General features: G+C 61.5%; 2 protein-coding genes across 55 annotated transcripts in view; one reads left to right on the top strand and one right to left on the bottom strand.

Moving 5' to 3' along the window:
• IQANK1 (IQ motif and ankyrin repeat containing 1) overlaps positions 1-16,845 on the bottom strand; it is a 23,458-nt gene extending 6,613 nt beyond the window's left edge. For 26 of the 49 annotated variants that reach the window (XR_015141254.1, XR_015141252.1, XR_015141253.1 and 23 more), the window contains exons 1-7: positions 15,735-15,873; positions 14,113-14,258; positions 10,765-10,854; positions 1,144-1,280; positions 827-991; positions 568-759; positions 366-491 (exon numbers count right to left, since the gene is read on the bottom strand). Coding sequence is in view for 17 of the 49 variants with exons in the window: in XM_086337674.1 (XP_086193800.1) it covers positions 366-491; positions 568-759; positions 827-991; positions 1,144-1,280; positions 10,765-10,854; positions 14,113-14,188 (786 nt within the window). In the remaining 32 variants the exon portion in view is untranslated. Of the gene's footprint in view, positions 1-365; positions 492-567; positions 760-826; positions 992-1,143; positions 1,339-10,764; positions 10,938-11,140; positions 11,279-14,112; positions 14,259-15,734; positions 15,874-16,605 lie in introns of those variants that run through there. The other 23 variants (XR_015141227.1, XR_015141228.1, XR_015141246.1 and 20 more) reach the window with 11 other exon arrangements.
• Positions 12,182-25,710, top strand: SACK1H (scaffolding CK1 anchoring protein H). 6 transcript variants are annotated; one of them, XM_086337605.1, is made up of 5 exons: positions 12,182-12,871; positions 19,467-19,928; positions 20,774-20,938; positions 21,024-21,148; positions 21,351-25,710. In XM_086337605.1, exons 1-5 carry the CDS (start codon positions 12,314-12,316, stop codon positions 24,157-24,159), a joined length of 4,119 nt encoding a protein of 1,372 aa, XP_086193731.1. In that variant the 5' UTR covers positions 12,182-12,313; the 3' UTR covers positions 24,160-25,710. The 6 variants fall into 6 exon arrangements, with proteins under 6 accessions (XP_086193731.1, XP_086193737.1, XP_086193733.1 ...); XM_086337611.1 differs by lacking the exon at positions 12,182-12,871 and adding an exon at positions 15,883-15,972; XM_086337607.1 differs by lacking the exon at positions 12,182-12,871 and adding an exon at positions 16,126-16,256.

Here is a 25,710-nt window from a genome sequence, read left to right as displayed (position 1 = left end):
TCAGAAACGGGGAAATTCTGAGGGTGAGGGGCCAGATGTGCAGGCCAAATGCTGCCCTCAACCCCGGGGCCCTGCGCGGCCCCAGGAGCCTTGCTGTCCCCCACCTTCCTTGGAGACAGTACTTCTGAGGCGGACTGAGGGTCCAGGCAGAAGAGAAGAACCCTGGCCAGAGGAGGCCCACGGAAGCCGGGAGCTGTGGTCTTGATGGCGCGTTCCCGGGAAGGCTCACAGCGAGGACTTCCGTAGGGAGAGGGCCTGCTGGGTCCAGGAAGGTCAGGACCCAGCCTGGAGAGCCACCAGGGTCCTGACAGCTTTGGGAGAGGGGGAGCGAGCGTCCCGCGGGAGTTCTGCCCTCCTTCGCGCACCTGCTCGGGGGTGCTCCCGTCGTCCGCATATACCCGGGGGTCAGCTCCGAGCTTCAGAAGCACCTCCACGGCTTCCAGGTGGCCCCCAAAGGCCGCTCGGTAGAGCGGGGTCCGGCCGAAGGCGCCCTGTGGGACACGCTGGCTGAGCAGGGCCCGCCACGGCGAGGCGCGACCGCCAGCCCTCGCGGGCCCCGGTGCCCACCTTGCTGTTGGGACTGGCGCCCTGCTCGGCCAGCAGCTGAATGGCCAGAGACTGCCCGCCCGCCGCCGCCTCGGACAGTGGCGTGTTCCCGCCGCTGTCCTCAAAATCCACCAGGGCCAAGCGCCGCTGCAGCCGCCGCGCCGTTCCCGCCGCGTCGCAACCCACGCCCTCACGGGTCAGCAGCTCGTCCACCTGCGCCAGGCGGGGGTCAGCGGCGCCCCAAGCTCAGGACCCTCCGCCCCGCCGCCCCGCCGCCCACCTCCCGCAGGACCGCCTGGATCTCGCCCAGGTTCCCGTCGAAGGCCGCCTCCAGCAGGCGCGCCCCGCGCAGCCGCTCCTCCTGCCGCCGCCGCTCGGCCGCAGCCGCTTCCTCCTGCCGCCGCCGGGCCGCCTCCTGCTCGCGCCGAACCTGGGCCACGAAGGCCTGCGGGAGATCCAGTCGGGTTACAGCTCAGCCCTGCATCCCACGCCGCACTAGCCCTACAGTGTCCGCCCCCGGCCCTGTGTCCCCGCCCCTAGCCCTACAGTTCCCGCCCCTGGCCCTGTGTCCGCGCCCCAAGCCCCACCTGATCTCACCTCCCTCTGCAGCTTCTCCATCAGCTCCTGGTAGTCCTGATGCTCCTGCTGACGGCGGGCCAGCTCCTTTCTCGCCAGGAGTTTCCGGAAGGCACACTGGATGATGGTGGCTGCTCGGTCCTCCGCGGTTGGCCCTGCTAGTGGGGAGAGGGCTTATGGATCCCAGGATTTCTCTCCACGCTGCGATCTTCGCGGCTGCGGGGCCAACACCAGGTGTGCCAGAGCTCCAGGTTAACAAGGCGAGTGGAGTAGGTGAAATCCCTCCCGACTAGACCAAAGGATCAAAAATGTTCTAAAATACACAAACACGACCAAACCAGAGTAACCCAGCGGCAGAGAGCAAATGAGGCTGAGCCAGATCTCTGGCACCAAGCCTGCCCTTCCCCATCCCAGACAGCTGCGACCCTGCAAACACCCTCTGAGCCCGCAGCTTGGGAAGACATGTGGAGATGGTGGTGGGAAACCCAAGCAAGACCGAGAAGCCACTGTTGATCCTCAAAGACACCCTCCCTCTGAAAGCCAGAAGGACCCCCTCCAAATTCAGGCAGCCGTACCCAGAGCCAGGGCCGACAGGGCTGAAGTGAGTGATCTCAAACACAAGTGCACTGGAGCTCAGAAGAGGGAGCCCCTGGGATCTGGGATCCGTTGGCCCTGCACTCAGCCTGGAGCCCGGCAGCACACTCGGCCACAGTGGAGGGTCCCAGCGCTAGAACTAGAAGCGGCATTCACACCCACCTGCCACTCTCTGACCCTGTGATGTGTGACCGCCTAACCTCTCTGCACCTCAGGATCCCTTTCTCTAAATGGGGTGATGACAGTCACACTGCACAGGGCTTTGCAACAGTCCAGTAATAGAACCGGTGAGTCCTGAGAATAACTGCTCAACCTGTGTTCTTGGTTGAGCAAGAACTAAGAGAGCAGAGGAGCAACAGACCCAGCTGCCAAGCTCAGGGTGAAGGAAAGGGCAGGGAGAAGGTGCACACGTGCCCCCAGACGATGCGGCATTCAGGAGACTGGGGAAAAACAAGCAGAAGAGCCTGCTCTCCACAGGCACCGCAAGCTGGGGAGGAGCTTAATAAAAACAGAAATTCAAGGGATCAAAGACAAGAGGAAAAAAACAGAACCAGGAGGCAGATAATAGAGTCATCACAGAAAAGATGGAAGACAATTCTCAGTTCTTTTTTTTTTTTTTTTAAATTCTCAGTTCTGCAGGCCAACAACTACAGCAACAGAGGCCGGAAACGAAGCCCGTGTGGTGCAGAGTGGGGCATGCAGGTGAGGGCACAGAGTGAGGACAATGAATTAGTGTCTCTGGAATGTGGAGTCTAGTGATAGGGAAAGTATTTAGAGACAAAACACACAAAAATTTCTGAAATGAATCTTAAGACAAAAAGGACAAAGAATACACCAGGGAGCAGAACAGCTGGCATCGGATATGTCCTATTTAAGTTGCTGGCCCTTCAGGAAAACGTTATTTGAGCACCCAAGTAGGAAATAAATCCAACTATGCTCTCCTGGGACATTTTATAGCGACATCAAATGTAGAAGTCAGCAAATGAGCACAGCCAAATAAATAAATATTTTTAAAATAAAATTTAAAAACTAAAAAAAAAAAATTATTATTCCTGACTGCACTCTGACAGGTACCAGAAGGTGCCAGGAAACAGACCCTAGCGACACAAGCATGCAGTATACTTGGTCATGTTTCTGTCCTTGACCTGGCACCCAGCTCCCTAGCCATGGGAGAGACATGAGATGCCAGTAACCCGGGTGAGAAGTGCAGGAATCACAGTGAATCAAATTCGCACCTGCGGCTGAAAGGGAAGCCTGCGTCCCTTCAGGACACAGCCCAAGACCCACCTCGGTGTGCACAGATCTGCCTCCCAGCCTCCCAGAGGCCCCGGTCCACTGACTAGGGTGACCAGGCCCTGGAGGAAGGACAGCAGGCAGACACTGGGGACTAAGCTCTGGTTCTGAACCAGTTTCCAGGTCCCCCAAACACTGCCGTGTCCACTGGTCAAAGTGGGGCTTATCATGCCCAGGAGACACTGGCTGAGCTGTGCCTGCATTTCTGACTCACAGAGACCACAAGCTGAGGCACGGCCGCTTCCAAGGCCGAAGGACCTGCCGGCAGGCAGAGCGGACGGCCGCCCGCACTGCGCGGAGGGAGCACACAGGCGTGCGGGGGCGGCGTGTGTGGAGGCCACAGCCTCGGGCCTGGACACCCAGTGGTGCGGGCCCCGCCGCCGCTCCGTTTATCTCGCCAGCAGGGGGCGCGGGAGGCGGCGGCAGCGCAGCGCCGCCCGCCTGCCTGCTCGACGTCCCTCTGCTCCGGCGCTGCCAGGCAGCGGCCACACCTGCCGGCTCCCGCAGCCGGCCACGCGCGCCAGGACGCCTCCTTCCGCCTTGCCCGCGGAGAGCGGTCTTTCTGAATCACGATGACCTCGCCCGAAGACCCCTTTGCTGCACCCAGGCCAGTAAGGAGCGTCAGGGGCTGAGCAGATGAAGCAGGGACGTGCAGGTGGGCTCCGGGAAGAGGCCCACGGCGGCCCAACAGTGCTTGTTTAAGCCTCCCCGTGAGGCCCCCTGGGAGGGTTCAGAGGACAGCCCTGCATCAAACAGTGAGAAACACCTGTGACCTCACCATCGGCAGGCTGGGCTGGGAGGCCAGTGGGCTGTCCTCAGGTCAGTGGGAGATGGGAGCCCAGAACCAAAGAGGCTGAGCAGCAGCAGTGAGATGTGGGGCCAGGATGCTATCGACATAGGCAGCAGTCGGGGGGACAGTCAGGACGCAGAGACCCCAGGGTGAGAGGCAGGGCAGGCTCCATCCACCCGAAATCTGACATCAGCCACCAGTCTTTGACCCAGTTTCCGGACAAAAGTCAAGGTCAAAGACTCACAGCTGCTGTGAGAGAATGCCAGATACCCTTGGAGGCCCTGCAAAGCCTCTCCAAGTGCTCTCCCCAGGCTGGCATTCCCTTGCCCGCCCCGGAGGAGTTGGTGGCCTCTGTCAGGGTCAATGATGCCCTGGAGAAACGAGAATAGAGACTTTTGGAGGCCCACAGACGTGATATCTGAACTGACACTGCTGCCTGGAGGGGCGGGGGGTGCATTGTCACATCATCACGGTCCTGTCTTCAGAGCGAAGGCTGAGGGACAGGCGGCGCTGTGGCCCCAGTCCATTCCCAGGTCCATCTGGGACAGGGACACTTGGCTGCTGGCAGAATGCTCACACTGGCTTCTTGACCAGCAGGGCTGTTACCGTAGCAAGAGCCAGAGGGGAGCTTGAGAAACTCCCCGTTCCCACCAGGACCGTGAACAAAATAGAACAATTTCCTGGAGGAAATGAAGAGACTAATACCAGCACCAAAGACATGAGAGACCCCTATAAATACAGTCAGCTGACCTTTGACAAAGGGGCAAAGGCAATGGGTGAAGCCAAGGTGGTCTCTTTAATAGATGCTGCTGGAACACCTGGACGTCCATGTGCAAGAAAGTGAATCTGGACACAGATCTTACACCCTTCATGGAAATCAACTCAAGATGGATCACAGACCTGAATATGAAACAAAACTGGAGCATTCCCTGGTGGCCTAGTGGTTAGGATTCTGGGCTTTCACTGATGCAACCCGGGTTCAATCCTGGGCTGGGTTACTGAGATCCCATATGTCTTACAATCAAACCAAACAAACGAAAAACCCCACAAAACTGATTTCTAGAAGGTAACAGAGGAGAAAACCCATAAGACCTTGCAATGACTTTTTAGGTACCACACCAGAAGCACAATTAATGAAACAACTGATAAGCTGGACTTCACTAAAATGAAAATTTTCTTCTCTACTAAACACAGTCTGGGAGAAATGTTTGCAGAAGACATATCTGATAAAGGACTGTAATCTGAGATATACAAAGAACTCTTAAGACCTAACAGTAAGAAAACAACCTGATTTTAAAATGGGCCAAAGAGCTGAACAGACACCTCAGCAAAGAACCTATACTGTTGGCACAGAAAGCATGTGACAGATGCTCCACATCACCTGTCAGCAGGAAATGCAAAGTGAAACAAGAGTGAGATACCTCTGCAGGCCTGGTAGAGGAACCAGAAGGCGGACACTCTGACACCAGGTGCTGGCGAGGGTGCGGAGCAAGGGAACCCGCGGTCAGTGCCGGTGGGCACGCAGGACGCTGCAGCTGCTTTGGAAGACAGTTAGGCACTTTCTTATAAAACTGCTGCTGCTGCTAAGTCACTCCAGTCATGTCCGACTCTGTGCGACCCCACAGACGACAGCCCACCAGGCTCCCCCGTCCCTGGGATTCTCCAGGCAAGAACACTGGAGTGGGTTGCCATTTCCTTCTCCAAGGTATGAAAGTGAGAGTGAAAGTGAAGTCGCTCAGACGTGTCCGACTCTTCGCAAACCCCATGGACTGCAGCCCACCAGGCTCCTCCATCCATGGGATTTTCCAGGCAAGAGTACTGGAGTGGGGTGCCATTAAAAGTGAACATACTCTAATAATTTAATAACTGTGCTCCCTCGTATTTACCGAAAGGAATTGAAATCTTATGCTCACATCAAATCCTGCACGTGGATGTTTACAGATTTATTATAATTGCTAAAACGTAGACGCAAGCATGATGTCCTTCAGTAGGTGAGTGGGTAACTACACTGTGGTTCATCCAGACAATGGAGCCCTAAAAGGAAGTGAGCTCTCAAGACACAGAAAAACACGAGGTGCCTCCCTGCGGACTGAGCGACTCAGCGCGGTGGGTGGAGAGCTGCAGCCCCCTCTACCCGCAGGAACGCCCCCGTGCGGCACAGAGGAGTGCGGCCGGATGTGCTCCTTTCTGTCCTGAAGAACCGCTGTGCGCCTGACGCCACAAGTCCTGGAGTGAGGACCCCGGTTCCTTCACTCAGTAATATGCACTTATGGAGGAACCTTAAATGCATATTCATACTGTTCATGGGGTTTTTAAGGCAAGAATACTGAAGTGGTTTGCCATTCCCTTCTCCAGTGGACCAGGTTTTGTTAGAACTCTCCGCCATGACCCGTCCGTGTTGGTTAGACAAGGCTGTGGTCCATGTGATCAGATGGATAAGAGGCTTATGGAAGCTTCCTGATGGGAGAGACTGACTGAAGGGGAATCTGGGTCTTGTTCTGATGGGCGGGGCCATGCTCAGTAAATCTTTAATCCAATTTCCTGTTAATGGGCGAGGCTGTGTTCCCTCCCTGTTATTTGACCTGAGACCAAACTATGGTGGAGGTAATGAAGATAATGGCATGAGAAAAAGTTGGCTCAAAACTCAACATTCAGAAAACCAAGATCATGGCATCTGGTCTCATCACCTCCTGGCAAATAGATGGGGAAACAATGGAAACAGTGACAGTTTATTTTGGGGGGCTCCAAAATCACTGCAGATGGTGACTGCAGGCATGAAATTAAAAGACACTTGCTCCTTGGAAGGAAAGTTATGACCAACCTAGATAGCATATTAAAAAGCAGAGACATTACTTTGCCAACAAAGGTCCGTCTAATCAAAGCTATGGGTTTTCCAGTAGTCATGTATGGATGTGAGAGTTGGACTAATAAAGAAAGCTGAGCGCCAAAGAATTGATGCATTTGAACTCTAGTTTTGAAGAAGACTCTTGAGAGTCCCTTGGACTGCAAGGCAATCCAACCAGTCCATCCTAAAGGAAATCAATCCTGAGTATTCACTGGAAGAACTGATGCTGAAGCTGAAACTCCAATACTTTGGCCACCTCATGTGAAGAACTGACTCATGTGAAAAGACCCTGATGCTGGGAAAGATTGAAGGTGGGAGGAGAAGGGGACGACAGAGGATGAGATGGTTGGATGGCATCACCGACTCAATGGACATGAGTTTGGGTAAACTCCAGGAGTTGGTGATGGACAGGGAGGCCTGGCGTGCTGCAGTCCATGGGGTCGCAAAGAGTCGGACACCCCTGAGCAACTGAACTGAACTTAAATGCATATTACTCAGTGAAAAAAACAATCCGAGAAGGCTATAATACTGTATGATTCCAAGTATCTGACGTCCTGGAAAAGGGAAAACTATGGAGACAATAACAAGACTGGTGGTGGTGAGGGATAGAAGTGGGTATGAGGAACAGACAGAACAGGGGGGAATTCTAGGGCAGTGAAAATCCTCCGTGTGATGGCACAATGATGTGTACGTGTCATTAACATTTGTCCAAACCCACAGGATATACAACACCGAAAGCAGACCCTAATGTGAACCGTGGTGTGTCCGTGAGGCTCGTCAGCTGTCAGCAGTGTGAGTGGGGGTGCTGATAACGGGAGAGGCCGTGCATGTGTGGCGGGCTGGGCGTCTATGGGAATCTCCTGCGTTCCCCTCAATGCTGCTCTCAAAGAATAAAGCCTAAATTGAAAACCCAAAGACCTGAGGAAATCAGGTGTGGCGGTGCCCATCACGTCTCCGCTAAATTCACCTGTCTGGCCTCTGCAAGAAACAATGGAGGGAGAAGATGGATGAAGGCAATGCGTACAGACGGCGGGCCAAGCAGGGCCACCCTGGGCTTCGGGCACCTGGCGTGTGGCGGCGTCTGGCCCGTGGTGCTCTCCCATCCACGCCAAGCAGCAGGCCCTCTCTGCCCTGTCTCAGGACCATGTTATTCTCGGCAGGCAAGATGGCAGCCCCTGCCGACGCCCCTGTCTTGTTCCCGGGAGTCTGTGAACATGCTGTGTTACATGGCAAAGGCCTTAAAGACTGAAGGCAGAACTAGGGCCGCTGTCAGCTGACCTGAAGACAGGAAGCCAGCCGGGGTCATTGGAGTAGGCGCAGGAGAAGACGCAGAGGAGCTGGGACTTGAGAAGAGGCTGCTGATTGTGGACAGGGAGGGAGCAGCCCTGAGCCAAGGAATGCGGGCGCCTGCAGGAGCTCAAGAGGACAAAGGACAGATCCTCCTCTAGAGCCTGCAGGAAGCAGCTTGATTTTAGTCCAGTGAGGCCCAGGTCAGCCTTCTCACCCACAGAACTGCAAGACAGTAAATCTGTGCTGTTGAGACACTAAAAGTACATTAACTGTTGTTACAGTAGCTACAGGGAACTAGCACAGAAACCCACGTCATCGCAACAACTCATGGATCCAGGCAGATCCAGAGGATGGGAGACTAACCCACACTAATGAGGAGTTTAGAGCTTGCAGATCTGGGACGTGCCAGGATACCTTAAAGGTAAGAGCTAAGCTGTCATGCCTCGGACCTCCTTCCGTCAAGAGGCCCAGAGCTTGGCAGGCCTCTCAGGACTTCAGTGCAGCTGGTGCTGTCTCTGGGAATAGCATCCCACCCGTGTCCTGGGAGGTCCAGGAGGCTAACAGTCAAGCCCAGGGGTTCTGGTGGAGGCGTGTGCTGCCAGGCTGGCTGGCCGGCAGGTCTGACAAGCTGAAGGTGTATACTCGTGGGGAGGAGGAGGCCGGGGGGACCCAGTGGGAGAGCCGCAGCACAGACTTCAGGCTCCAGAGCAAGGCTGTGCCTCCCCTGAGAACATGGTTCTGGATCTGGATAACAGCTCTGGGATGGGGAGGGCCCTGGTGGAGCCTGGAGTCCAGCCAGGGCTCTAGAGGACAAGCAGCCTGAGTCCCCACCCTGAGCCGGGGTCCTAGCTCTGGGACTTGTGGCGCTCGGCACACACAGTAGTCCTTCACAACAGAAAGGAACACATCCCGATGCACTCCTCTCTGCCGCGCAACATTGCTCCTGGAGGTGGACAGGGGACTCCGGCTCGATCCACAGAGCTCAGTCCACACAGAGGCGCCCCTCAGACTGCCCGCTGCCGCCTCACAGCTCCTCTCGGGAGGTCCCAGCGGAGGAGAGAATCTCCCAGGGGTACCCGGTTCATGGCGGGGAGAGTGGCCTGCGGTGTGCAGGTAGACGACTCCAGGACAACGGGAAGGGCTTAGCCAGCATCGGGAGCCTGAAGTGAACAAGTCTGGAATGACGGCGGGCAGGCCTGAGAAAGGTGTGCGGGCCGACTGGCAGCACAAGCCCCTCTCGTCAAGGCTGATCTAGGCCGGCTACTGACCTGCCAAGTAACTGTTTTGACATCAACTCATGCACTCAAGCTGACAATTTGGACAGATTGTCAGAAATGTGGGTGGTGAGAGGAGGACAGATCCTCTCTGGGGCAGGGGGGCTTCTTGGAACAGACCAGAGTGTGAATATGCTGGAAGGGTACCCACTGCAGGGAGCCGAGGCTCCCAGACACATGAGCATGGCCGCAGGAGAAGGTAGGGGTTGGGGGTGCGTGCACTTCTGGCCGCCCAGCCCCGAGCGAAGCAGTCCTGCGTGACACCTCCACCGTGAGGGGACCCCGATTGTACAGGCTGAAGTCTAGGCTCTGCAGTTGCGTCTGTCCTCTGGGTCGAGGCCGCGCCTGCAGACCAGTAACACGTCCGTGGTCCTGGCACCCACCCTGCCTAAGTGGGGGACCCGCCTCCTGCAGAAAGAGGCGAAGCAACGGCAGGTCTTGTGTTACTCCAGGTCCACAGACAAGGGTGGACCGACCTGTTGAAGGCTCGAGACCCTGACCTTGTGAGGCTGGTTTCCGTTCTGGAAAATTCAGTAGGAGCCCACTTGCCACTACAGAAACCCACAAGGAGGGGGCAGACACCGGTCTCTCCAGGGCCTGACAACGGGAGCAGGACCTAAGGGCAGACTGGGCTTCTCACCAGGCGCCTGGATCTTGAGAAAGTGACATCAGGACACAAGCCCTGGCGACAGCCCTTGGCGGAGCAGCAGGGAGAACACAGGGGCGGCGCCACCCGGGCAGGGCTCCCGGGGCCCAGCCTGCCTGTCCTCCACTGCCTCTCATTTCTGCTGCTCTCCAGGCCCCATCTGCTGCTACTGGACATTCTCCCAATACATAGGTTGGGCATTAAAACTTCTATAAAACTGACAGTCAGGATTCTGCAAGCCTTCTGGGGTCCGGCCCTGTCCTCAGGACAAGGTCAGGCTCCTCACCCTGGCCCTTTCGGGGTCCGGGGGGAAACCAAGGTGACTGGCAGTGCTGGAAGTCTATCTGGGGGTGAGGCCAGAGCCACCTGGGGAGGACCACACTTGCAGGAGAGACTGGCTACTGGTGGCTGCGACACGGAGGGGAATGGAGGGGCCAGTTCAGAGCCAGAGTCAGCTGGCGGGGCGAGAGGGGATGTGGGGGCACGGAGCTGGCAGCGGGCAGCAGCGTGAACACAGGCTCACCAGGGAGCAGAGCCAGGGCAGACACGCGAGGGCCTTGACGGTGTGAAACCTGGAAGTGCCGCAGAGATTGAGGACACCCGGGGGGTAGGTGCGCCTGAATGCGGGTCTGGGCCGCAGGAGGGAACTTTTCCTAGAGATTCTGCTCCGGAGGCCGCTGCCAAGAGACCATGACTCAGGCCTGGGACTGAGAGCGCACACCCCGACCCCAGGGACGCTCTGCCAGGGCGGAGGGGGTCCCGCTGGAGTTGCAGGCGTACGGGAGAGGGGCCCCGCGAGGCCGCTCCGCAGGCGCGCTCCAGCACACGCGTTCGCGGGGCGTGTACACACGGAGACGGCCCAGTGTCCAGCCCCCGGCCCGTGAGCGCACTGGGGAGCGTGGGTTCTCACCTGCAGGGGCCTCCGGGCGCTCCGGGGTCGCGAGCCCCATGGCCTGTGGGCCGGTCTCCCTCTGCGGCTGGCGGCTCTCTCCGGGTTTCCCTAGGGGAGGGGGCGGTCAGTGGGGTAGGAGTGGGCGCGAGCTCGGCCCGGAAGAGCTGCCGCCCGCAGCCTCCACGCGAGGCGACCAGGGCCGGGCCACGGCCGCAAGAGGGCGCCGGCGAGCAGGCCCGCCCGTACGTGGGCCGAGCTCCAGGCCCGGAGCCCAGGTGTGGCGAAGCCGCCGCAGGACTCGCCGCCCGCCCTACCCCGCCCCTAACACTGCACCCGCCCGGTGCCACTTCCCGTGCCCCGACGCTACTCCCGCTCTGTGCCTCTGTCTACCTACCGCGAGGCCTCTGGGGCAAGGGCTGAGCGAGAGGGGTGCAGCCGGCGGGGCTGGGCCGGGCCAACCAGTTCAGCCAGTGTGACGGAGCCGGCTGGGATGGGGCCCTGGGCGTGGGTGTGAGTCAGCGGCCCCCGGGCTGGGGAAATGACGGGGAGGAGCCGTGCGTGGGGCCCCCTCCCACCAGGAAGCGGGGGGGACGCCGCCAGGCAGGCTGGCCCTGCGCGCCTCCCCCACAGCCGTCCCCAGGGATCCAAAGGCTGGCCCCTGTGGGCAGAACCGCCGAACCCCCAATCAGGACGTCCTCAAGAGTCCTGGCTCAGCTCAGGACAGGCCGGCCTCTTCCTTACTGCCCCATGTCAGTCCACTAAATGCCATCTGGGCCTTCCAACTTCCAGCCTCTTCCCCCAAGTCCCTGGCACCCGCCCCGCACCCCTCCCCCAGCCCCTGGCCCCCAGCGGAAGTCTCCCCCAGAGGGGGCAGTGGGTCCATCAACTGCACAGAACCCACCCCACCCCACCCCCGCAGCTCCCCCAACCACCAGGTGGTTTTCTCCAACCATACTGGCTCTGGGCTGGGGCCAGGGGCTCCTGTGGCAGTTGGGTTAGAGCAATCTGCAACCGGTGAGCACCCTGCCTGGATGGTTGGTGCGGCCCGGGACGCAGCTCCGAGCCCCGTGGGCTGCAGCTGGAGTTTCCCGGGAGCAGGGGAGGACGGGGTGGGACGGGGTGGGGGGGCACCGGTGCCCGCCCAGGGCAGGACCAGACGCGTCCCGACACACAGCCCGCAGTCTGGCTGCCGAGTCGCCTCCTCCAGTTTCTCTCAGTCTCCCTCCCAGTCTGGCCGAAGAGGCCTGTGCCCCAGCAGCCCTGCGCCGTGTCAGCGCGTTAGTCAGCCTCGCGCCGGGTGAGCCACCGCGCCGCCAAGTCCCTATAAACTCCCTGGCACGGCCCAGCCCGCGGAGTGGGTCTGTGAGGCCCACAGACAGAGCCCGGGCCAGTGCCTCAGCCGGGGTGCCAGCCCAGGGAAGGGCAGACACGAGGGGCCGCAGGAGCGGAGGGCCCACCGTGGCCTCTCAGGGGAGCCCCCTGGGCCCGCCTGACTGAGGCCGGCCAGCCGATAAGCCGGGGCCCCCGAGGAGCAGACACCTGGTAAAACAGGCACCAGATCGGGGGCATGTCTGGCAAACGAAGTAGAGCTCGCAAACCCCGGCCCAGGAGGGCGGGCAGGGCACAGAAGGCCACTGGGCAGCAGGGCCCTAAGGCCAGGCCCCCGCCCCCCGCCCCAGGGTGCCTGGGGGACGAGGCGGGGGTGGCCCCCACAGGGCACGTGACCAGCAGCAAACTGGCTCCCCAGGGGCACCCCAAGGTGGCCAGACCAGAGCGGCCACAGGAAGCCGAGAGGCCGGAGCAGGCCGCTGCCGTGGGGTCCGAGCTGGTGCTTGTGCCCGCTGCGGACATGGAGGGCTACGGGGTGGGAGGCCTGGTGCCAGGCCTGGGCCCGGAACTGCTGAGGCTCCACGAGGTCGAGCTGTGCCTGGCCCAGGAGCAGCTGCTGCTGGAGGACCGGCGTCGGCAGGCCCAGCTGCACATGCGGCTGTGGCAGGAGGAGCAGCTCTGGCTGCAGCAGCTCCAGGAGCAGCAGGCCTGGGTGCACGTGGAGGGGCTGGAGCTAGCCCTGGCCTTGGAGCAGCTCCGCAGCGAGGGCCTTGAGGCGCTGCAGACCCAAGACCCGGTAAGGCCTGGAGGGGACTGGGGTGGAGGAGGCTGACCATCTCAGGGGTGTGGCGACCATGGCAACAACCCGCGGCAAATCTGTGGCCCAAAGTGAGGCTGGTGCCCACTGCACGGGGCACTGCAAGGACCACTCGACAGGAAGCCCTCCCGGGCTGGCCCGATGCTAGAAAGCAGAGGGAGCCCAGGAGGGGGCTGTTCAGGGAAACTGAGGCAGAGGTGTCTCTGCAGAGCACCCAGGCATCCTGGCCAGGTGGGCCGGGGCAGGAACTGTCCAGCACAGCGTTTGGGACATGTAGGGTGAGGGCCGGGTCCCGAGCCCAGTTGGACAGTCAGCAGGCAGGACCAGCATCCCCTCCCCCGCCCGACACAGCTTCCTGGCCACCTGCCCGGCCTCCTGTTTATTGCAGAGCCTGTTCCCAGGGCTTGAGATGAGATGGCGGAAGCCACCTGAGCCATCATCCTCATTCCAGGAGCGCTGCCGCCTCAGACGCAGCTGGGGCTATTTTGGGGAGCTAGGGTCTAACCCAGCTTGGCGTGGAAGAGTGGGCACCACCATCCCGCCAGGTCTGGGGATCTGGGAGGCCTCTGGGATCCAGGCCCGCTTAGGCAGGGGGGCTGAAGCTGGGGAACAGGGTGTGGGGCTCCCCTACTGAGCCTAGACCCCAGTACAGGCGTGTGTACAGGGAGGACCCCTAGCCGCAGCCTAGAAGGTGTTGGCAGCCTAGCAAAAAACTCAGATGAGTGCTGTGACAGAAAAAATGGGACTCAGAGAAGAGCGACCGTGGGTCAGGGTGGACATGGGAGGAGATGCACTTCCTAGCCCATGGCGGGACTGAGCCAAGGGCAAGCTGTCACCTTTCAGCTTGGAAGTAGCTAAAGAGAGCATGGCCTGAGGGAGCAGCAGACAAGGAACAGCACAGCATGGCCTAGGTGGTGCAGAGAGCCAGAGGGGACTGCGCACTGTCTCGGAGTCCCCAGCGTGGGTTCAAGCCCTCATGTTTCAGAACCTATATTCAGTCCCCACAGGCCTGCTGCCTGTCTCCACATGTCCTAAAGTTATGCTCTGAACACTGTCCTTGGGACCCCAACCCCAGGGGTACAGTCCCAGGGTCAGAATCTTGAAGGGACATCTGAGCTCTGACTCCTCTGTCTCAGGGAAGGGTCTTCCTGGGCTGCTGCACAGCAGGTGTCACAAGTCAGAGTCTGAGCCAGGCTGGAGGTCAGAGGGGTCACACTCACCGGCAGGGGCCCGTGGCTTGGCTCTGGGGAAGGACTTCCCTGGCGCAGCTCTGGGTCCCCCCTTCTTACTGCTCATTCTCCTGTGAGGGGAAGGTCGGAGGGTGTGCTCAGAGTGGCAGAGGCAGTGGGGACAGCATCACATGGACCTGCAGGAACAGACAGCAGGTGCCAAACTGGGGAACACAGGATCACCCCCAAATGCAGCTTCCTGCCGGCTTCCTTGCCCGCCCGCCTGCCCCTGGTTCTTGGCGTGTGCATGCCCAGTAGCTTGGGTGGGAACACTTGGCAAGAACATCTGGCCACAGCTTGTCCCCCTTGCCCTCACGTCCCTGCCCCCTCAGCCTGGCTCACCCATCCTTACCCCAGGATTGATGTCTGGTACCCATCTCCTGGCTGCAGACCACTAGGCTGAGCCAGCTTCGTTTTAAACAGCAGCCTGAGCCGACCTGGCCTTGCAGAAGCCTCTGTGCCCCTGCTGCCCCCAGCCCTCCCCCCACACCCCACCCCTCTCTCGTCTTGGCCTTGGCAGGAGGTGTTGTCGGGGCCGGGAGCAACACCCCTCTCCCTGGCCCACTCGGCTGACCCCCAGATACATTTCCCCAGGGGGGCCTCCCCTGCCCCAGGCTGTGTTGCTGCCCCCCTCCCCCGAAGCACTGCTGCCTAGGTGCTGCCTGAGCGCACACCTGTGTTCCCACCGTGGATGTCACTGAGAGTTTGGGGAAGGAGCAAATGCAACTGGGAATGACCCTGAAAGTTGGGACAAGGTGACCGGAGACTGGCTGAAATGGATGGGCACTATGGCAGGGGAGGGACAGAGCTTGAGGTGGGAGGGCAGCGGCAGGTGCTGCCATGGGCTTGGGCAGATGGTCGAGGGCTGGGCGGGGCCTGTGTCGTGTAAGGGCCCCTCACAGAAGGTCTGATGGGGAACTGGGGTTCTGAGGAGGAATCTGAAGTGTTTGTGGGGGAGGCTGGGGGGCTGGGGCAGCTAAGGAAGGGAGTGTGAGTGTGTATGCGTGCATGCACATAAGTGTGGCGGGAGTGTGCGGGGCTCAGGGACTTGCAGGGCCCCCGGTTTCTGAGGGACTCTGGGTGCTCACATAGGTGCCTGTATGTTGCAGGGTTCTGTGGCGGATGGCCCTGCTTGTGTGCAGAGTCTGTGCAGCAGAGCGTCCTGTACGTGTGGACGCGGGCGTGCGCCTGACTACAGCAGGTGCAGGCCTCCATGTGCTTGTAGGGTCCTATATGGACCTGGGTTTCTATGTGCATCGGGAGCGGGGGTCCCATGTAAGTGGGGGTCAGTGTGTGTGTGTGTGTGTGTGTGTGTGTGTGTGTGTGTGTGTGTGTGGAGTCCTTTGTGTGTGCAGGTCCCTATATGCCTGTACAGTTCCTGTCCACAGGTGTATGCTACATGTGTGTGGGTGTGCCAGTGCGGGGAGGGGACTGACGTGGGGAAGTGTCCCCAGTGTGCAGTGGGTCTCCTATACGCGTGTAGGGTCCCGGATACCTGTGGGCATCAGAGTGTGCGGGGGTGGGGCTGTCCCTGTGTGGTGGGGGGCACTCTGTGCTCACAGGCCCCCAGGCCCTGCCCTGCCCAGGGCTCGGCGCAGCCCTCAAGGTCTCACCTGCTTCACCTGCCTCCCCCAACTCGTAGGCAAAGCCAGAAGCACCGCCCCCCGCGTCGGGCTGGCCCGTTTCCTAGCGACTAGCCGGAACTTCCGAGTCACCCCGACTTCCGGGGCGAGGGTCAAGGGTCAGGCTTAGGGCCCTCGAGCCTTCGGCGAACAGATGGGCGCCTGGGGACGCGGGGCCCCGGAAGTCGGGGCCTCAGCGGTCTCCCGGGGTCCCGGGCTGGGGTCCCGGGCCGTTCCGCCGTGGGGGGTTAGGCGAGGGTCCCGGGAGCGGCGGCGGCGGGCGGGCGGCGCAGGAATTCGGGCGCGCCGCGGGTGGGGCCGCCCCGCCCCCAGGTGCTGCCCGGGCAGGCAGGCGGCAGGGGCGGCGGGCGGGGCGGGGGCGGGCGCGTGAATCAGGCCGCGCGGCGGGCGGGCCGCGGCAGGGAGTGGCTGCCGGACCGACCGGACCGCGAAGCCGCTGGGCGGCGGTCGGCTCCTGCTGCCCTTGTCCCGAGACCCCGCGCACCTGGCCAGGTAGGGCCCCCTCCTCGGGCTCCGGCCGGGCGGGGCGCGCGGAGAGGGAGGCCGCGGCGGGGTGGGGCGGGGTCGGCACAGTCGGGCCCCCCCGGCGCGGCCTCACCTGGGCGGCCAACCCGCCCGCACCTGGGCTGCGTCGGCGCGACCCAGAGCGAGGCGGTGGGAGCGCGGCCGCGCGCGAGGGGGTCGGGCAGGGTCTGCCGGAGTTGGGGCCGAGGGGGCGCCACGGCCGCGTGTGCTGGTGCGATCGCGGGCGCCCTCGCTCGACGCCGGCCCGAGAGAAGCGAGTGGGAAGGGGCCCCGGGCCCAGATCGAGACAGCCCAGGCCGCCCCGCCTTGCTCCTACCCTCGTGGCCTCGCTGGGGTCTGGAGAGCGTGCCGGGCCTGGCCTAGACCCTTCCTGGGGGTGCACCTTCTAGGCCGCCGTGGACTGGGGGTGGCCCGCGTGACCAGAGCTCTGTATGGTTCCCTCCGTGGGGCGCACGGTTCCCTGGCGCCCAAGTCCCTGGACTGGGTGGGTGGACGGGACTCTTGGCCCATGCAGCGTAACTTCCCGGAGTTCAGTCACCCCCTTTGGCCCTGCAGTGTGCACTGGAAAGCTGCAGCTCACCCACTTCCAGACCAGGAGCCGCCTCTGCGGGAATCCCAGGCCCGTCCTCCTCCTGCGGCCTAAAGCCCCTGCCTGCCTGGCGCAGGGCCCGCCCACCTTGTGCCCCAGATCCGTCCCTCCGGATAAAACCCCAGGCCTGCCCGCGGGAAAGACTTCCGTTGGAGGTCCCAGGTTCTGGAGCCCACTAGAGCCCTGAGGGCCCTGCCTGGAGACTTTGTCGGCTCTGCCTGAGGTCAGAGGTCAGCAGCCAAAGAGCGGGATTCCTGCTGAGTCATCAGCCTGGGTGGGATAAGCGCCCTTCCCTCCCTTCAGGCCAGCGTTGGTAGGCATAGGTGGAGAGGCAGCTGTTGGGGATCCCATAGCTGGGAGTGGCCACTGCCGGGCCCACAGGTCAGGGGCATGTGGACCTGTGAAAGGAGACAGGCAGAGGCCTAAGGTGGTCAGGGGCCCGCGTGTGGCTTCATGCAACTGGGCAGGGCCCCCTTCACACTCCCTCAGGACGGGCCAATCCCCACCCTCGGATCCCCCACCCCCTCTGCATGCAGCCTGGATACTTGGAGTTGATTCCCTTCCCCAGTGAAGGAGGAGGGAAGGAGGTCCCTTCCAGTATGTCTCCCCGACGTGGCAAGCGGCACCCTCAAGGGTTGTCAGCTGGATAGCACCCCCTCCCCAGTCAGATACAGTTCAAGATAACACACACCCTGTGGTCACACACAGGGTCAGGACCCTGGTGCAAACAGGCCCACACTACGTACCCTCATGTGGTCAGCCTGCATCTGGTCCTGGTACTGTGAGGACGCATGGCCACCCCATTTGTACCCAGATACACCAGTGGGCGGTGCCCCCTCTTAGGCACAGCAGGTTTTCCTCAATCAGACCAAGTAGCCTCTCGGCCGGGTGTGACTGAATACACACGGGGGCGTCCCCCACCCCCACCTCCACGCCACTTCTCCCAGGAGGGCAGACAGGAAAGACTCCCCAAGTCATCCTGAGCCCCCCAACTGTCTCCAGTGGGCCACTGACGCCGTCCAGTCAGCGATGTCCAGCTGCACCTACAGGGGCTGGGGGCACTCTGCCTGTCGGCCCACATTCAGAAAGCCACAAGCCAGACAGGATCAGCTTCCTGCGACCCTCCTTCCAGATTAGGGAGATGAGCATCCAGGTATTTCAGGGGTCCTAGGGAGATGGGTCCTAGGAGCCAAATAAAGACCCCCACCTGGCCTTCCAGGACCCGTGTTCCCCCAGGCCAGGCTCCCATGCAGGCCCTTTGGAGGCAGGTGGGCTGGAGTGGAGCCAGTGGGGCGTGGCTGATGGTGTGAAGGGGGAGCAGTGAAGGTGGAGAGGCTCACCTGGAGCTGAGGACAAGTGAGCAGTGACCAGGAACTTGGAAGGTTACTGCTGCCTCACTGTCCCGGCTTGGCAGGGACAGGCCTCTAAGCTCCTGCCAGGATGTGAAGTTCAGGCCTGGGGAGGCGGAGGGGTGTGCCAGGGGTGCAGCCTAAGGAGGTGTCTAGGATGGTATGGTGGACGGGGCAGAGGGCTCCGAGGTCGGCAGGTGGGTTGTGGGGCTGCTTGTGAGGCCCTGCAGCACGGGTCCGGGGTGGCCAGGCTCTGTGCACTGAGGTCGCCTTGGGCTGTGTGTGCTATCTGGTCAACCCTGACAGCTGCACTCAAAAAAGCTTTTAATTAAATTTTTAAAGGGAACACTCCATTTACAGTTACTACAAAATATTGGCTGTATTCCCACATTGTCCAGTACATCCTTGAGCTTGTCTTACACTAAGTACTTTGCACCTCCTGCTCCCCCACATACACTGGTAACCACTGGTTTGTTCCCTATATGCATGAGTCTGTTTCTTTTTTGTTGTATTTTTTTTCTAGATTCCACATATATGATATTATACAGTATTTGGTTTTCTCTGACTTATTTCACCTAGTATAAGCCCTTCAAGTCCATCTATGTCGCTGCAAATCACAAATTGCATTCTTTCTTGCTGAGACAGCTGCATTGTACAGTGGAGGGAACAGGCCACAGACAGTGGTCCAGGGTCCTCCGGCTCTAGGGGCAGAGACACAGGCAGTGCCCCAGCTTGTCCAGTATGCACAGTGCCTGGGGCCATAAAAATGCATTCATGTCATAAAATCAGAAGAAAAAAGTAAATATATTAATACAGTCTATATTATATTTATATTTTCTTTATAACAACTGTCATATCATTTTTTTTAATGGAGGAAGGAGTCCACAAAGCAGAAGTGCCTTGGGCCACAGAGGCCATAAGGTAGCCCTGAGTCAGGCCCATGTGGAGCCAGAACCCCTGCCTGGAACCTGGGGCCCAGGGTGCCTCCTGGCCCCTGGTGAGAGGAGGGCCAGCCCCACCGCGAGAGCCACAAGAGACAACGGGCATGTGTTCTGATGTTCCACCAACTAGGGGGCATGCCAGAGTCTGGGAGTGCCCTGGAAGACCTCCAGGAGCGGGCTGACCTCCATAGCCCACCCAGGGTCACTGACAGCCGCTGCTATGATGTGTCCACATGTATGTGGAGGGGTGGGCCCAGAGCCCCTCCCCCTGTAAGGCATCTCCCTGCCCTTCCCCCAGGTCCCTGGCCCCAACATGGCCCGTCGCTCCCAGAGCTCCTCCCAGGGGGACAACCCACTGGCACCCGGGTACCTGCCCCCGCACTACAAAGAGTACTACCGCCTGGCCGTGGACGCGCTGGCTGAGGGCGGGCCAGAGGCATACAGCCGCTTCCTTGCATCGGAGGGGGCACCCGCCTTCCTGTGCCCCGAGGAGCTGGAGCACGTGAGCCGCCACCTGCGGCCGCCGCAGCATGTTGCCCCCGAGCCCCCCGACGGCAGCCCCCCCAATTTGGACTTCGATGGCTCCTCCGGTACTTACTGGCCTGTGAACTCCGACCAGGCAGTGCCTGAACTCGACCTGGGGTGGCCCCTGACCTTTGGCTTCCAGGGCACTGAAGTCACCACACTGGTTCAGCCACCGCCACCTGACAGCCCCAGCATCAAGGATGAGGCTCGAAGGATGATCCGCTCTGCCCAGCAGGTGTGCGGTCCCAGGCTCCGTGGGCAGTGGGGAAGGGCAGCCTGCACTGGACATTGAAGCACGAGTAGGAGTATGAGGGTGAAGGAGAAATACAAGCATGCCAGTTTAGGGGGCAAGGGTGGGGCCAGGACTGGCTGGTCAAGCTTCTCCGGCCCTCAAGCAGCAATGAGGGCTCCCTGGCAGACTTCTTCCAGGGTCGTCAGCGGTTTGGTTATCACAAGCTGCAGACTGCACAGGTTTGCCTACCCAGGGTCATGGCTGGTGCCCAGAAGCAAAGGGGTTCTGATGGTTGGGGCCCCTCCTTGCCTGGACTTAATGTTCAGAAAATTCTCTAGTCCTGCCCTTGACCTAACCCCCAACACCAAGCAGTTGGCAAATAGCAAAGGGAGCCTATTAAACCACAGACCTATGGCAGCAGCTCAGATGTAAAGACCCGTCTCTGCCCTCTGCCCCTTCGCCCCTCCTCCCCAGATGGCAACTCCTTCCCAGGTGCAGGAATGGAGCCTGGGGCTTTGCCTTGCCCCCTCCCCCATCCAGGGCTCTGCCCTGAGCTGAACACCCCCCTAGAGCTGAAGGACAGCCCTCCCTCAATAGGCTGCAGGCCCTGTGCCTGCCTAGGGCTCCATCATGGGCCATCAGTAACCCCACATCTCTAATGACGGGCTCCTTCTGACCCCTGTTCCATGACGGGGCCCTCCTCCCCTGCGATGGGCTAGTAGCTATTGTGGGCATTCAGCGATAACCTGTCCCTGCTCCCAGGGGGTGGGGAGGGCATGAAGGTATGGCTAGAGAATGGTGGGGACAGCAGAGGGTTCGGGCCTCTGTCCCTGCTTCACCCCCTGCAGGTGGTGGCCGTGGTGATGGACATGTTCACCGATGTGGATCTTCTCAGTGAAGTGCTGGAGGCTGCTGCGCGCCGCGTCCCAGTCTATATCCTCCTAGACGAGATGAATGCACAACACTTCCTGGACATGGCCGACAAGTGCCGAGTCAACCTGCACCACGTGGACGTGAGTGGCCGGAGGGCGGGAGGGGATGACCCGAAGGGGCGCGGTGAGGCCCCTCTGCAGAACCTTAACGCCTCTCCCGCCCCAGTTCCTGCGCGTGCGCACTGTGGCGGGCCCCACCTACTACTGCCGCACTGGGAAGTCCTTCAAGGGCCACGTAAAGGAGAAGTTCCTCCTGGTGGATTGTGCCGTGGTGATGAGTGGGAGCTACAGGTGCGCCTAGCCCCTTGCCTCCCCATTCGAGGGCCTCCTCTCCAGAAACCGTTCTGTAGCGCCCTAACCCTAACGCGCTCGGCCACGCCCCTTCCCCAGCCCCGTTGTCCGCCCCTCTCCCAACCGTGCCCCCGCCCCCACCCCACCCCCACCCCCGCGCTGGTCTCGCCCCTCCCTCTGACTGGCCCCACTCCCCTCCCAGCTTTATGTGGTCCTTCGAGAAGATCCACCGGAGTCTGGCGCACGTGTTCCAGGGCGAGCTGGTCTCCAGCTTCGATGAGGAATTCCGCATTCTCTTCGCACAGTCCGAACCGCTGGTACCCTCGGCCGGGGCGCTGGCTCGCATGGACACCTATGCCCTAGCTCCATACGCAGGGGCTGGGCCGCTCATGGGCAGCCAGATGCCCGGGGCTCCCACCCCCTTCTCCTTCCCCAAACGCGCTCACCTCCTGTTCCCACCACCTCGGGAAGAAGGCCTGGGCTTCCCCTCCTTCCTCGACCCCGACCGCCACTTCCTGTCGGCCTTTCGCCGAGAGGAGTCTTCGCGGATGCCCGGGGGCGCCCTGGAGCCGCACACGGGGCTGCGGCCGCTCTCACGACGGCTGGACGCAGAGGCCGGGCCAGGCGGGGAGCTCTCGGGCCCGCGGGGCTTCTTTCAGGCACGGCACCTAGAGATGGACGCCTTCAAGAGGTACAGCTATGCGGCCGCCGACGGTGCGGGCGCAGTGGAGAATCTCGCGGCCGCGCGGCAGGTATCACGGCAGACGTTCCTCAGCCACGGCGATGACCTCCGCTTCCAGACCAGCCACTTCCACCGCGACCAGCTCTACCAACAGCACTACCAGTGGGACCCGCAGCTCGCGCCAACGCGCCCACAAGGCCTGTTCGAGAAGCTGCGGGCCGGCCGCCCTGGCTTCCCAGACCACGACGAATTCATGCTGGGCACCGGGCCACGATTTCCAGAGCTCGGCCTGGACGGACACCAGCGGCTGGACTACGTGCCATCCAGTGCCTCACGGGAGGTGCGCCATGGCTCGGACCCCGCCTTCGGGCCCGGACCTCGCGGTCTGGAACCCGGCGGGGCCCCTCGCCCCAACCTGGGCCAGCGCTTCCCTTGCCAAGCGATGACGAGGCTAGGCCCAGAGATGGCACCCGAGCCGGAGCCGGAGCACAGGGGTGGGCCTGAGGGGCGGGCCGGCCTGCGGCACTGGCGCCTCACCTCCTACCTGAGCGGCTGTCACAGCGAGGACGCTGGCGACGAGGGCCTGCCCACACCCATGGAGACGGAAGCCTATGACGATGACGTGCTGGTTTCTGGGGGTCGGGCGACTGCTGGGGACCTACTTCCCTCGGCCTTCCGTGTGCCCGCGCCCTTCCCAGGCAAAGGCCCAGCTCCGGGCTCTGGCAGCGGTGGCGGCGACGGCCCAGAGCGCGAGGGCCCGGAGGAGGTGGGCCTGGCCAAGCAGGATTCTTTCCGCTCACGCCTGAACCCGCTGATCCAGCGCAGCTCCCGGCTGCGCTCCTCGCTCATCTTTAGCGCATCGCAGGGCGAGGGCACGGGCGGACCCACTGGGGCCTCCACGGAGAAGGTGCAGCTGCTGCACAAGGAGCAGACGGTCAGCGAGATGCTGGGGCCCGGCAATGAAGCCGTGCGCTCTGCTGCCTCCACCAAGGTGGCTGAGCTCCTGGAGAAGTACAAGGGCCCCTCTCGAGACCCTGGCGGCGTGGGGACAGCGGTCACAGCCGCCAGCCATAGTAAGGCTGTCGTGTCCCAGGCGTGGAGGGAGGAGGTGTCTGCGCCCGGTGGCGGCAGTGGGAGCGAGCGCCGCAGCCTGGAGAGCTGCCTGCTGGACCTGCGTGAGTCCTTTGCACAGCAGCTGCACCAGGAGGCAGAGCGACAACCGGGAGCTGCCACTCTGGCCGCCACCCAGCTGCTGGACACGCTGGGCCGGGGCAGCAGTGGCACGGACCGGCTGCCCTCCCGCTTCCTGTCCACCCAGGGCCACTCCACCTCCCCGCAAGGGCGGGACAGCCCCCCACCAGAGGGGCCTGGGGGGCAGCAGTCTGAGCCAAAAGGGAGCCCCACCTTAGCCTACCCGGAGCGCAAGGGGAGCCCCACTCCTGGGTTTCCCACCCGCAGAGGCAGCCCCACCGCTGGATTTACTGAGCAGAAGGGGAGCCCCACTTCTGCCTACCCTGAGCGCAGGGGTAGCCCGGTGCCTCCTGTTCCAGAGCGCAGGGGCAGCCCTGTGCCCCCTGTGCCTGAGCGCAGGGGCAGCCTCACCCTTCCCTTCTCCGGGGAGTCTCCGAAGGCCGGGCCCACAGAGGAGGCAGTTGGTGGCCCCATGGAGGTCCTGCGCAAAGGCTCTGCGCGACTGCGGCAGCTGATGAGCCCCAAGGGTGAGCGGCGGGCAGACGATGAAGGCAGCTTTCCAACGCCGAAGGAGAACGGGCAGCCTGAGAGCCCCCAATGGCCGTCCCTAGGCCGGGTTGACAGCACCGAGGCGGCTGCAGAGGAGCGGGGCCCGCGGGCACGCGTGGCTTCAGCCACAGCCAATGCCTTGTACAGCAGCAACCTGCGGGACGACACGAAAGCCATCCTGGAGCAGATCAGCGCCCACGGCCAGAAGCATCGTGGAGTCCCCGCCCCGGGCCCAACCCCGGCCCACAGCAGCCCAGAGCTGGGTCACTCGCCAGTGGCCGGCGGCCTGGCGCCTGACATGTCCGACAAGGACAAGTGCTCGGCCATCTTCCGCTCGGACAGCCTGGGGACCCAAGGCCGGCTGAGCCGCACGCTGCCTGCCGGCGCAGAGGAACGCGACCGGCTCCTGCGCCGCATGGAGAGCATGCGCAAAGAGAAGCGCGTCTACAGCCGCTTTGAGGTCTTCTGCAAAAAGGAGGAGCCAGGGGCTCTCGGGGCCGCGGAGGGCCCTGCCGAGGAGGACGCCAGGGACAGCAAGGTGGGCAAGTTCATGCCCAAGATCCTGGGTACATTCAAAAGCAAGAAGTGAGTTACCTGGCCTTCCAGCCTAGGCCGAGGTGCCTGCATCACCGTTGGGCAGAACACTTGGCCCTCAGCCAAAGCCCAGGGACCCAGCTGAGCCAGCCAGAGTCTGCTCCACCTGAGGCTCAGCAGGCGGCCCTCCTGGCCTCGTGCCCCTGGGTCTCTCCTCCCTTAGAGCTTCAGCCCCAGCTGCCCACTGACTTACCACCCCAGCTCTGGGCCTGCACACCTCCGCCTCTGGACCCTTAGCCTCCCCTTCTGAGGCATCTGTCTCCCCCACCTCTCTGTGCCTTAGGCCCCCATACTCTGGGGTCCGTGTGTCTCAGGGCTTCCGTGTCTCAGGGGTCTCCTCTGCTCGTGGCCTGGCTGGGCTGCCCTTGTCCACTGCCTGGCAGTCCACTCCTCTCTAGGCCTCCCGTCTTCTCAGGGCCTGTTTCCACACCCGTGTTTGAGGTCTTAGGGCTCACTTCCTGCCCTTTCCCCAGCGCATCCCTCCTTCCCTCCCTCCTGGCCCCTTCCCTGGTCCCCGACCCTTCAGCGGGGGAGGGGCTGCCCTGGTGAGAACTGAACCAGGTGTGGCTGCCACTCCTGCAGGCCCCGGCCAGCACCCTGCAAGGGTGAGAACCCCTGGCTTTGTGGCACAACAAGCCCAATGGATGATGGGAGGCCCTGGCCTCACGAAGCATTCCTGACAGATGGCATGTTCACAGGTGCATCCGCAGTCACACCTCAGAAAGGGGCTGGATGTGGAGCCTTGTTCTGTGAGGGCAGAGGACGGTGTGCGATGGCCCCTGAGCCCCGGCACACTGCTCTGAGGGGTCTCGGTGCCCCTGACGTGGGACCTCTGCACCTCAGTCCCTCATCTAAGTGGTCCTTGCCCTGCAGGTGCCCAGCAGACCCAGACTCCACCCTCTTGTGCATCCTTTCCCCTTTGTCACCAGCCCCCCAAAAATCTGTCCGAGGTTCCCCATGTAGCTTTCTTGTATCTTCTTTTTTTTTCACCTCCAGATAGTAACTGATCTGGAATGATTCATTTTGGCACCAAATGCTTCAAAAGCCGCCTCTGCCCTCACCATAGGTGCTGGTGTTCTTAAATTGGTGTTTGTGCTATTTCTTTTTAAATAGTTTTTTTTTTAAGTATAAGAAACCCTAATTGCTCTTTGGGGACTGCCGGGTATGGCCTCAGTCCTGACTGAGCCCCTGCACCCTGGTGGCCCACGGTCTCGTCACCAAAGCCACTGCCCAGGTGGGGTGACAGCAGAGACTTTGGTTCGAATGGAAAAGGCTGCTAGGGAGCTGGATGAGCCAGAGCGTCTCTGGTCCTCGATGTGCTTGGTGACACGTTTGGTTTGGCCTGGCCTGGTGTGCAGCTGTTCTGAGCAGACCGGGCTGGGCCTGTCACTGACGGACAGCCCTCGCAGAAAGTGGAGGTTCTGCCCAGGGAGAGTCCCAAGGCCCTCGGACCCTCCTGTCTGCGTCCTTCACATCATGCTCAATAAGACCTCACCTCAATGTGATTCTGCACATTTTGGTGTTAATAAAAAAACAACACGTGAAA

The sequence above is a fragment of the Bos grunniens genome, chromosome 14 (genome assembly GCF_055505025.1).
Source record: "Bos grunniens cultivar Pamir isolate PY7600 chromosome 14, Bosgru_T2T1.0, whole genome shotgun sequence".
In the NCBI taxonomy this organism is placed as follows: domain Eukaryota; kingdom Metazoa; phylum Chordata; class Mammalia; order Artiodactyla; family Bovidae; genus Bos; species Bos grunniens.
This window is presented reverse-complemented; position numbering and strand designations above follow the sequence as displayed.

Coding starts and splice junctions, on each gene's coding strand:
- SACK1H (XM_086337605.1), top strand. CDS start 12,314: ATGTCTGGCAAACGAAGTAGAGCTCGCAAACCCCGGCCCAGGAGGGCG. Junction 19,929..20,773: donor TGATCCGCTCTGCCCAGCAG/GTGTGCGGTCCC, acceptor CACCCCCTGCAG/GTGGTGGCCGTGGTGATGGA. Junction 20,939..21,023: donor TCAACCTGCACCACGTGGAC/GTGAGTGGCCGG, acceptor CTCCCGCCCCAG/TTCCTGCGCGTGCGCACTGT.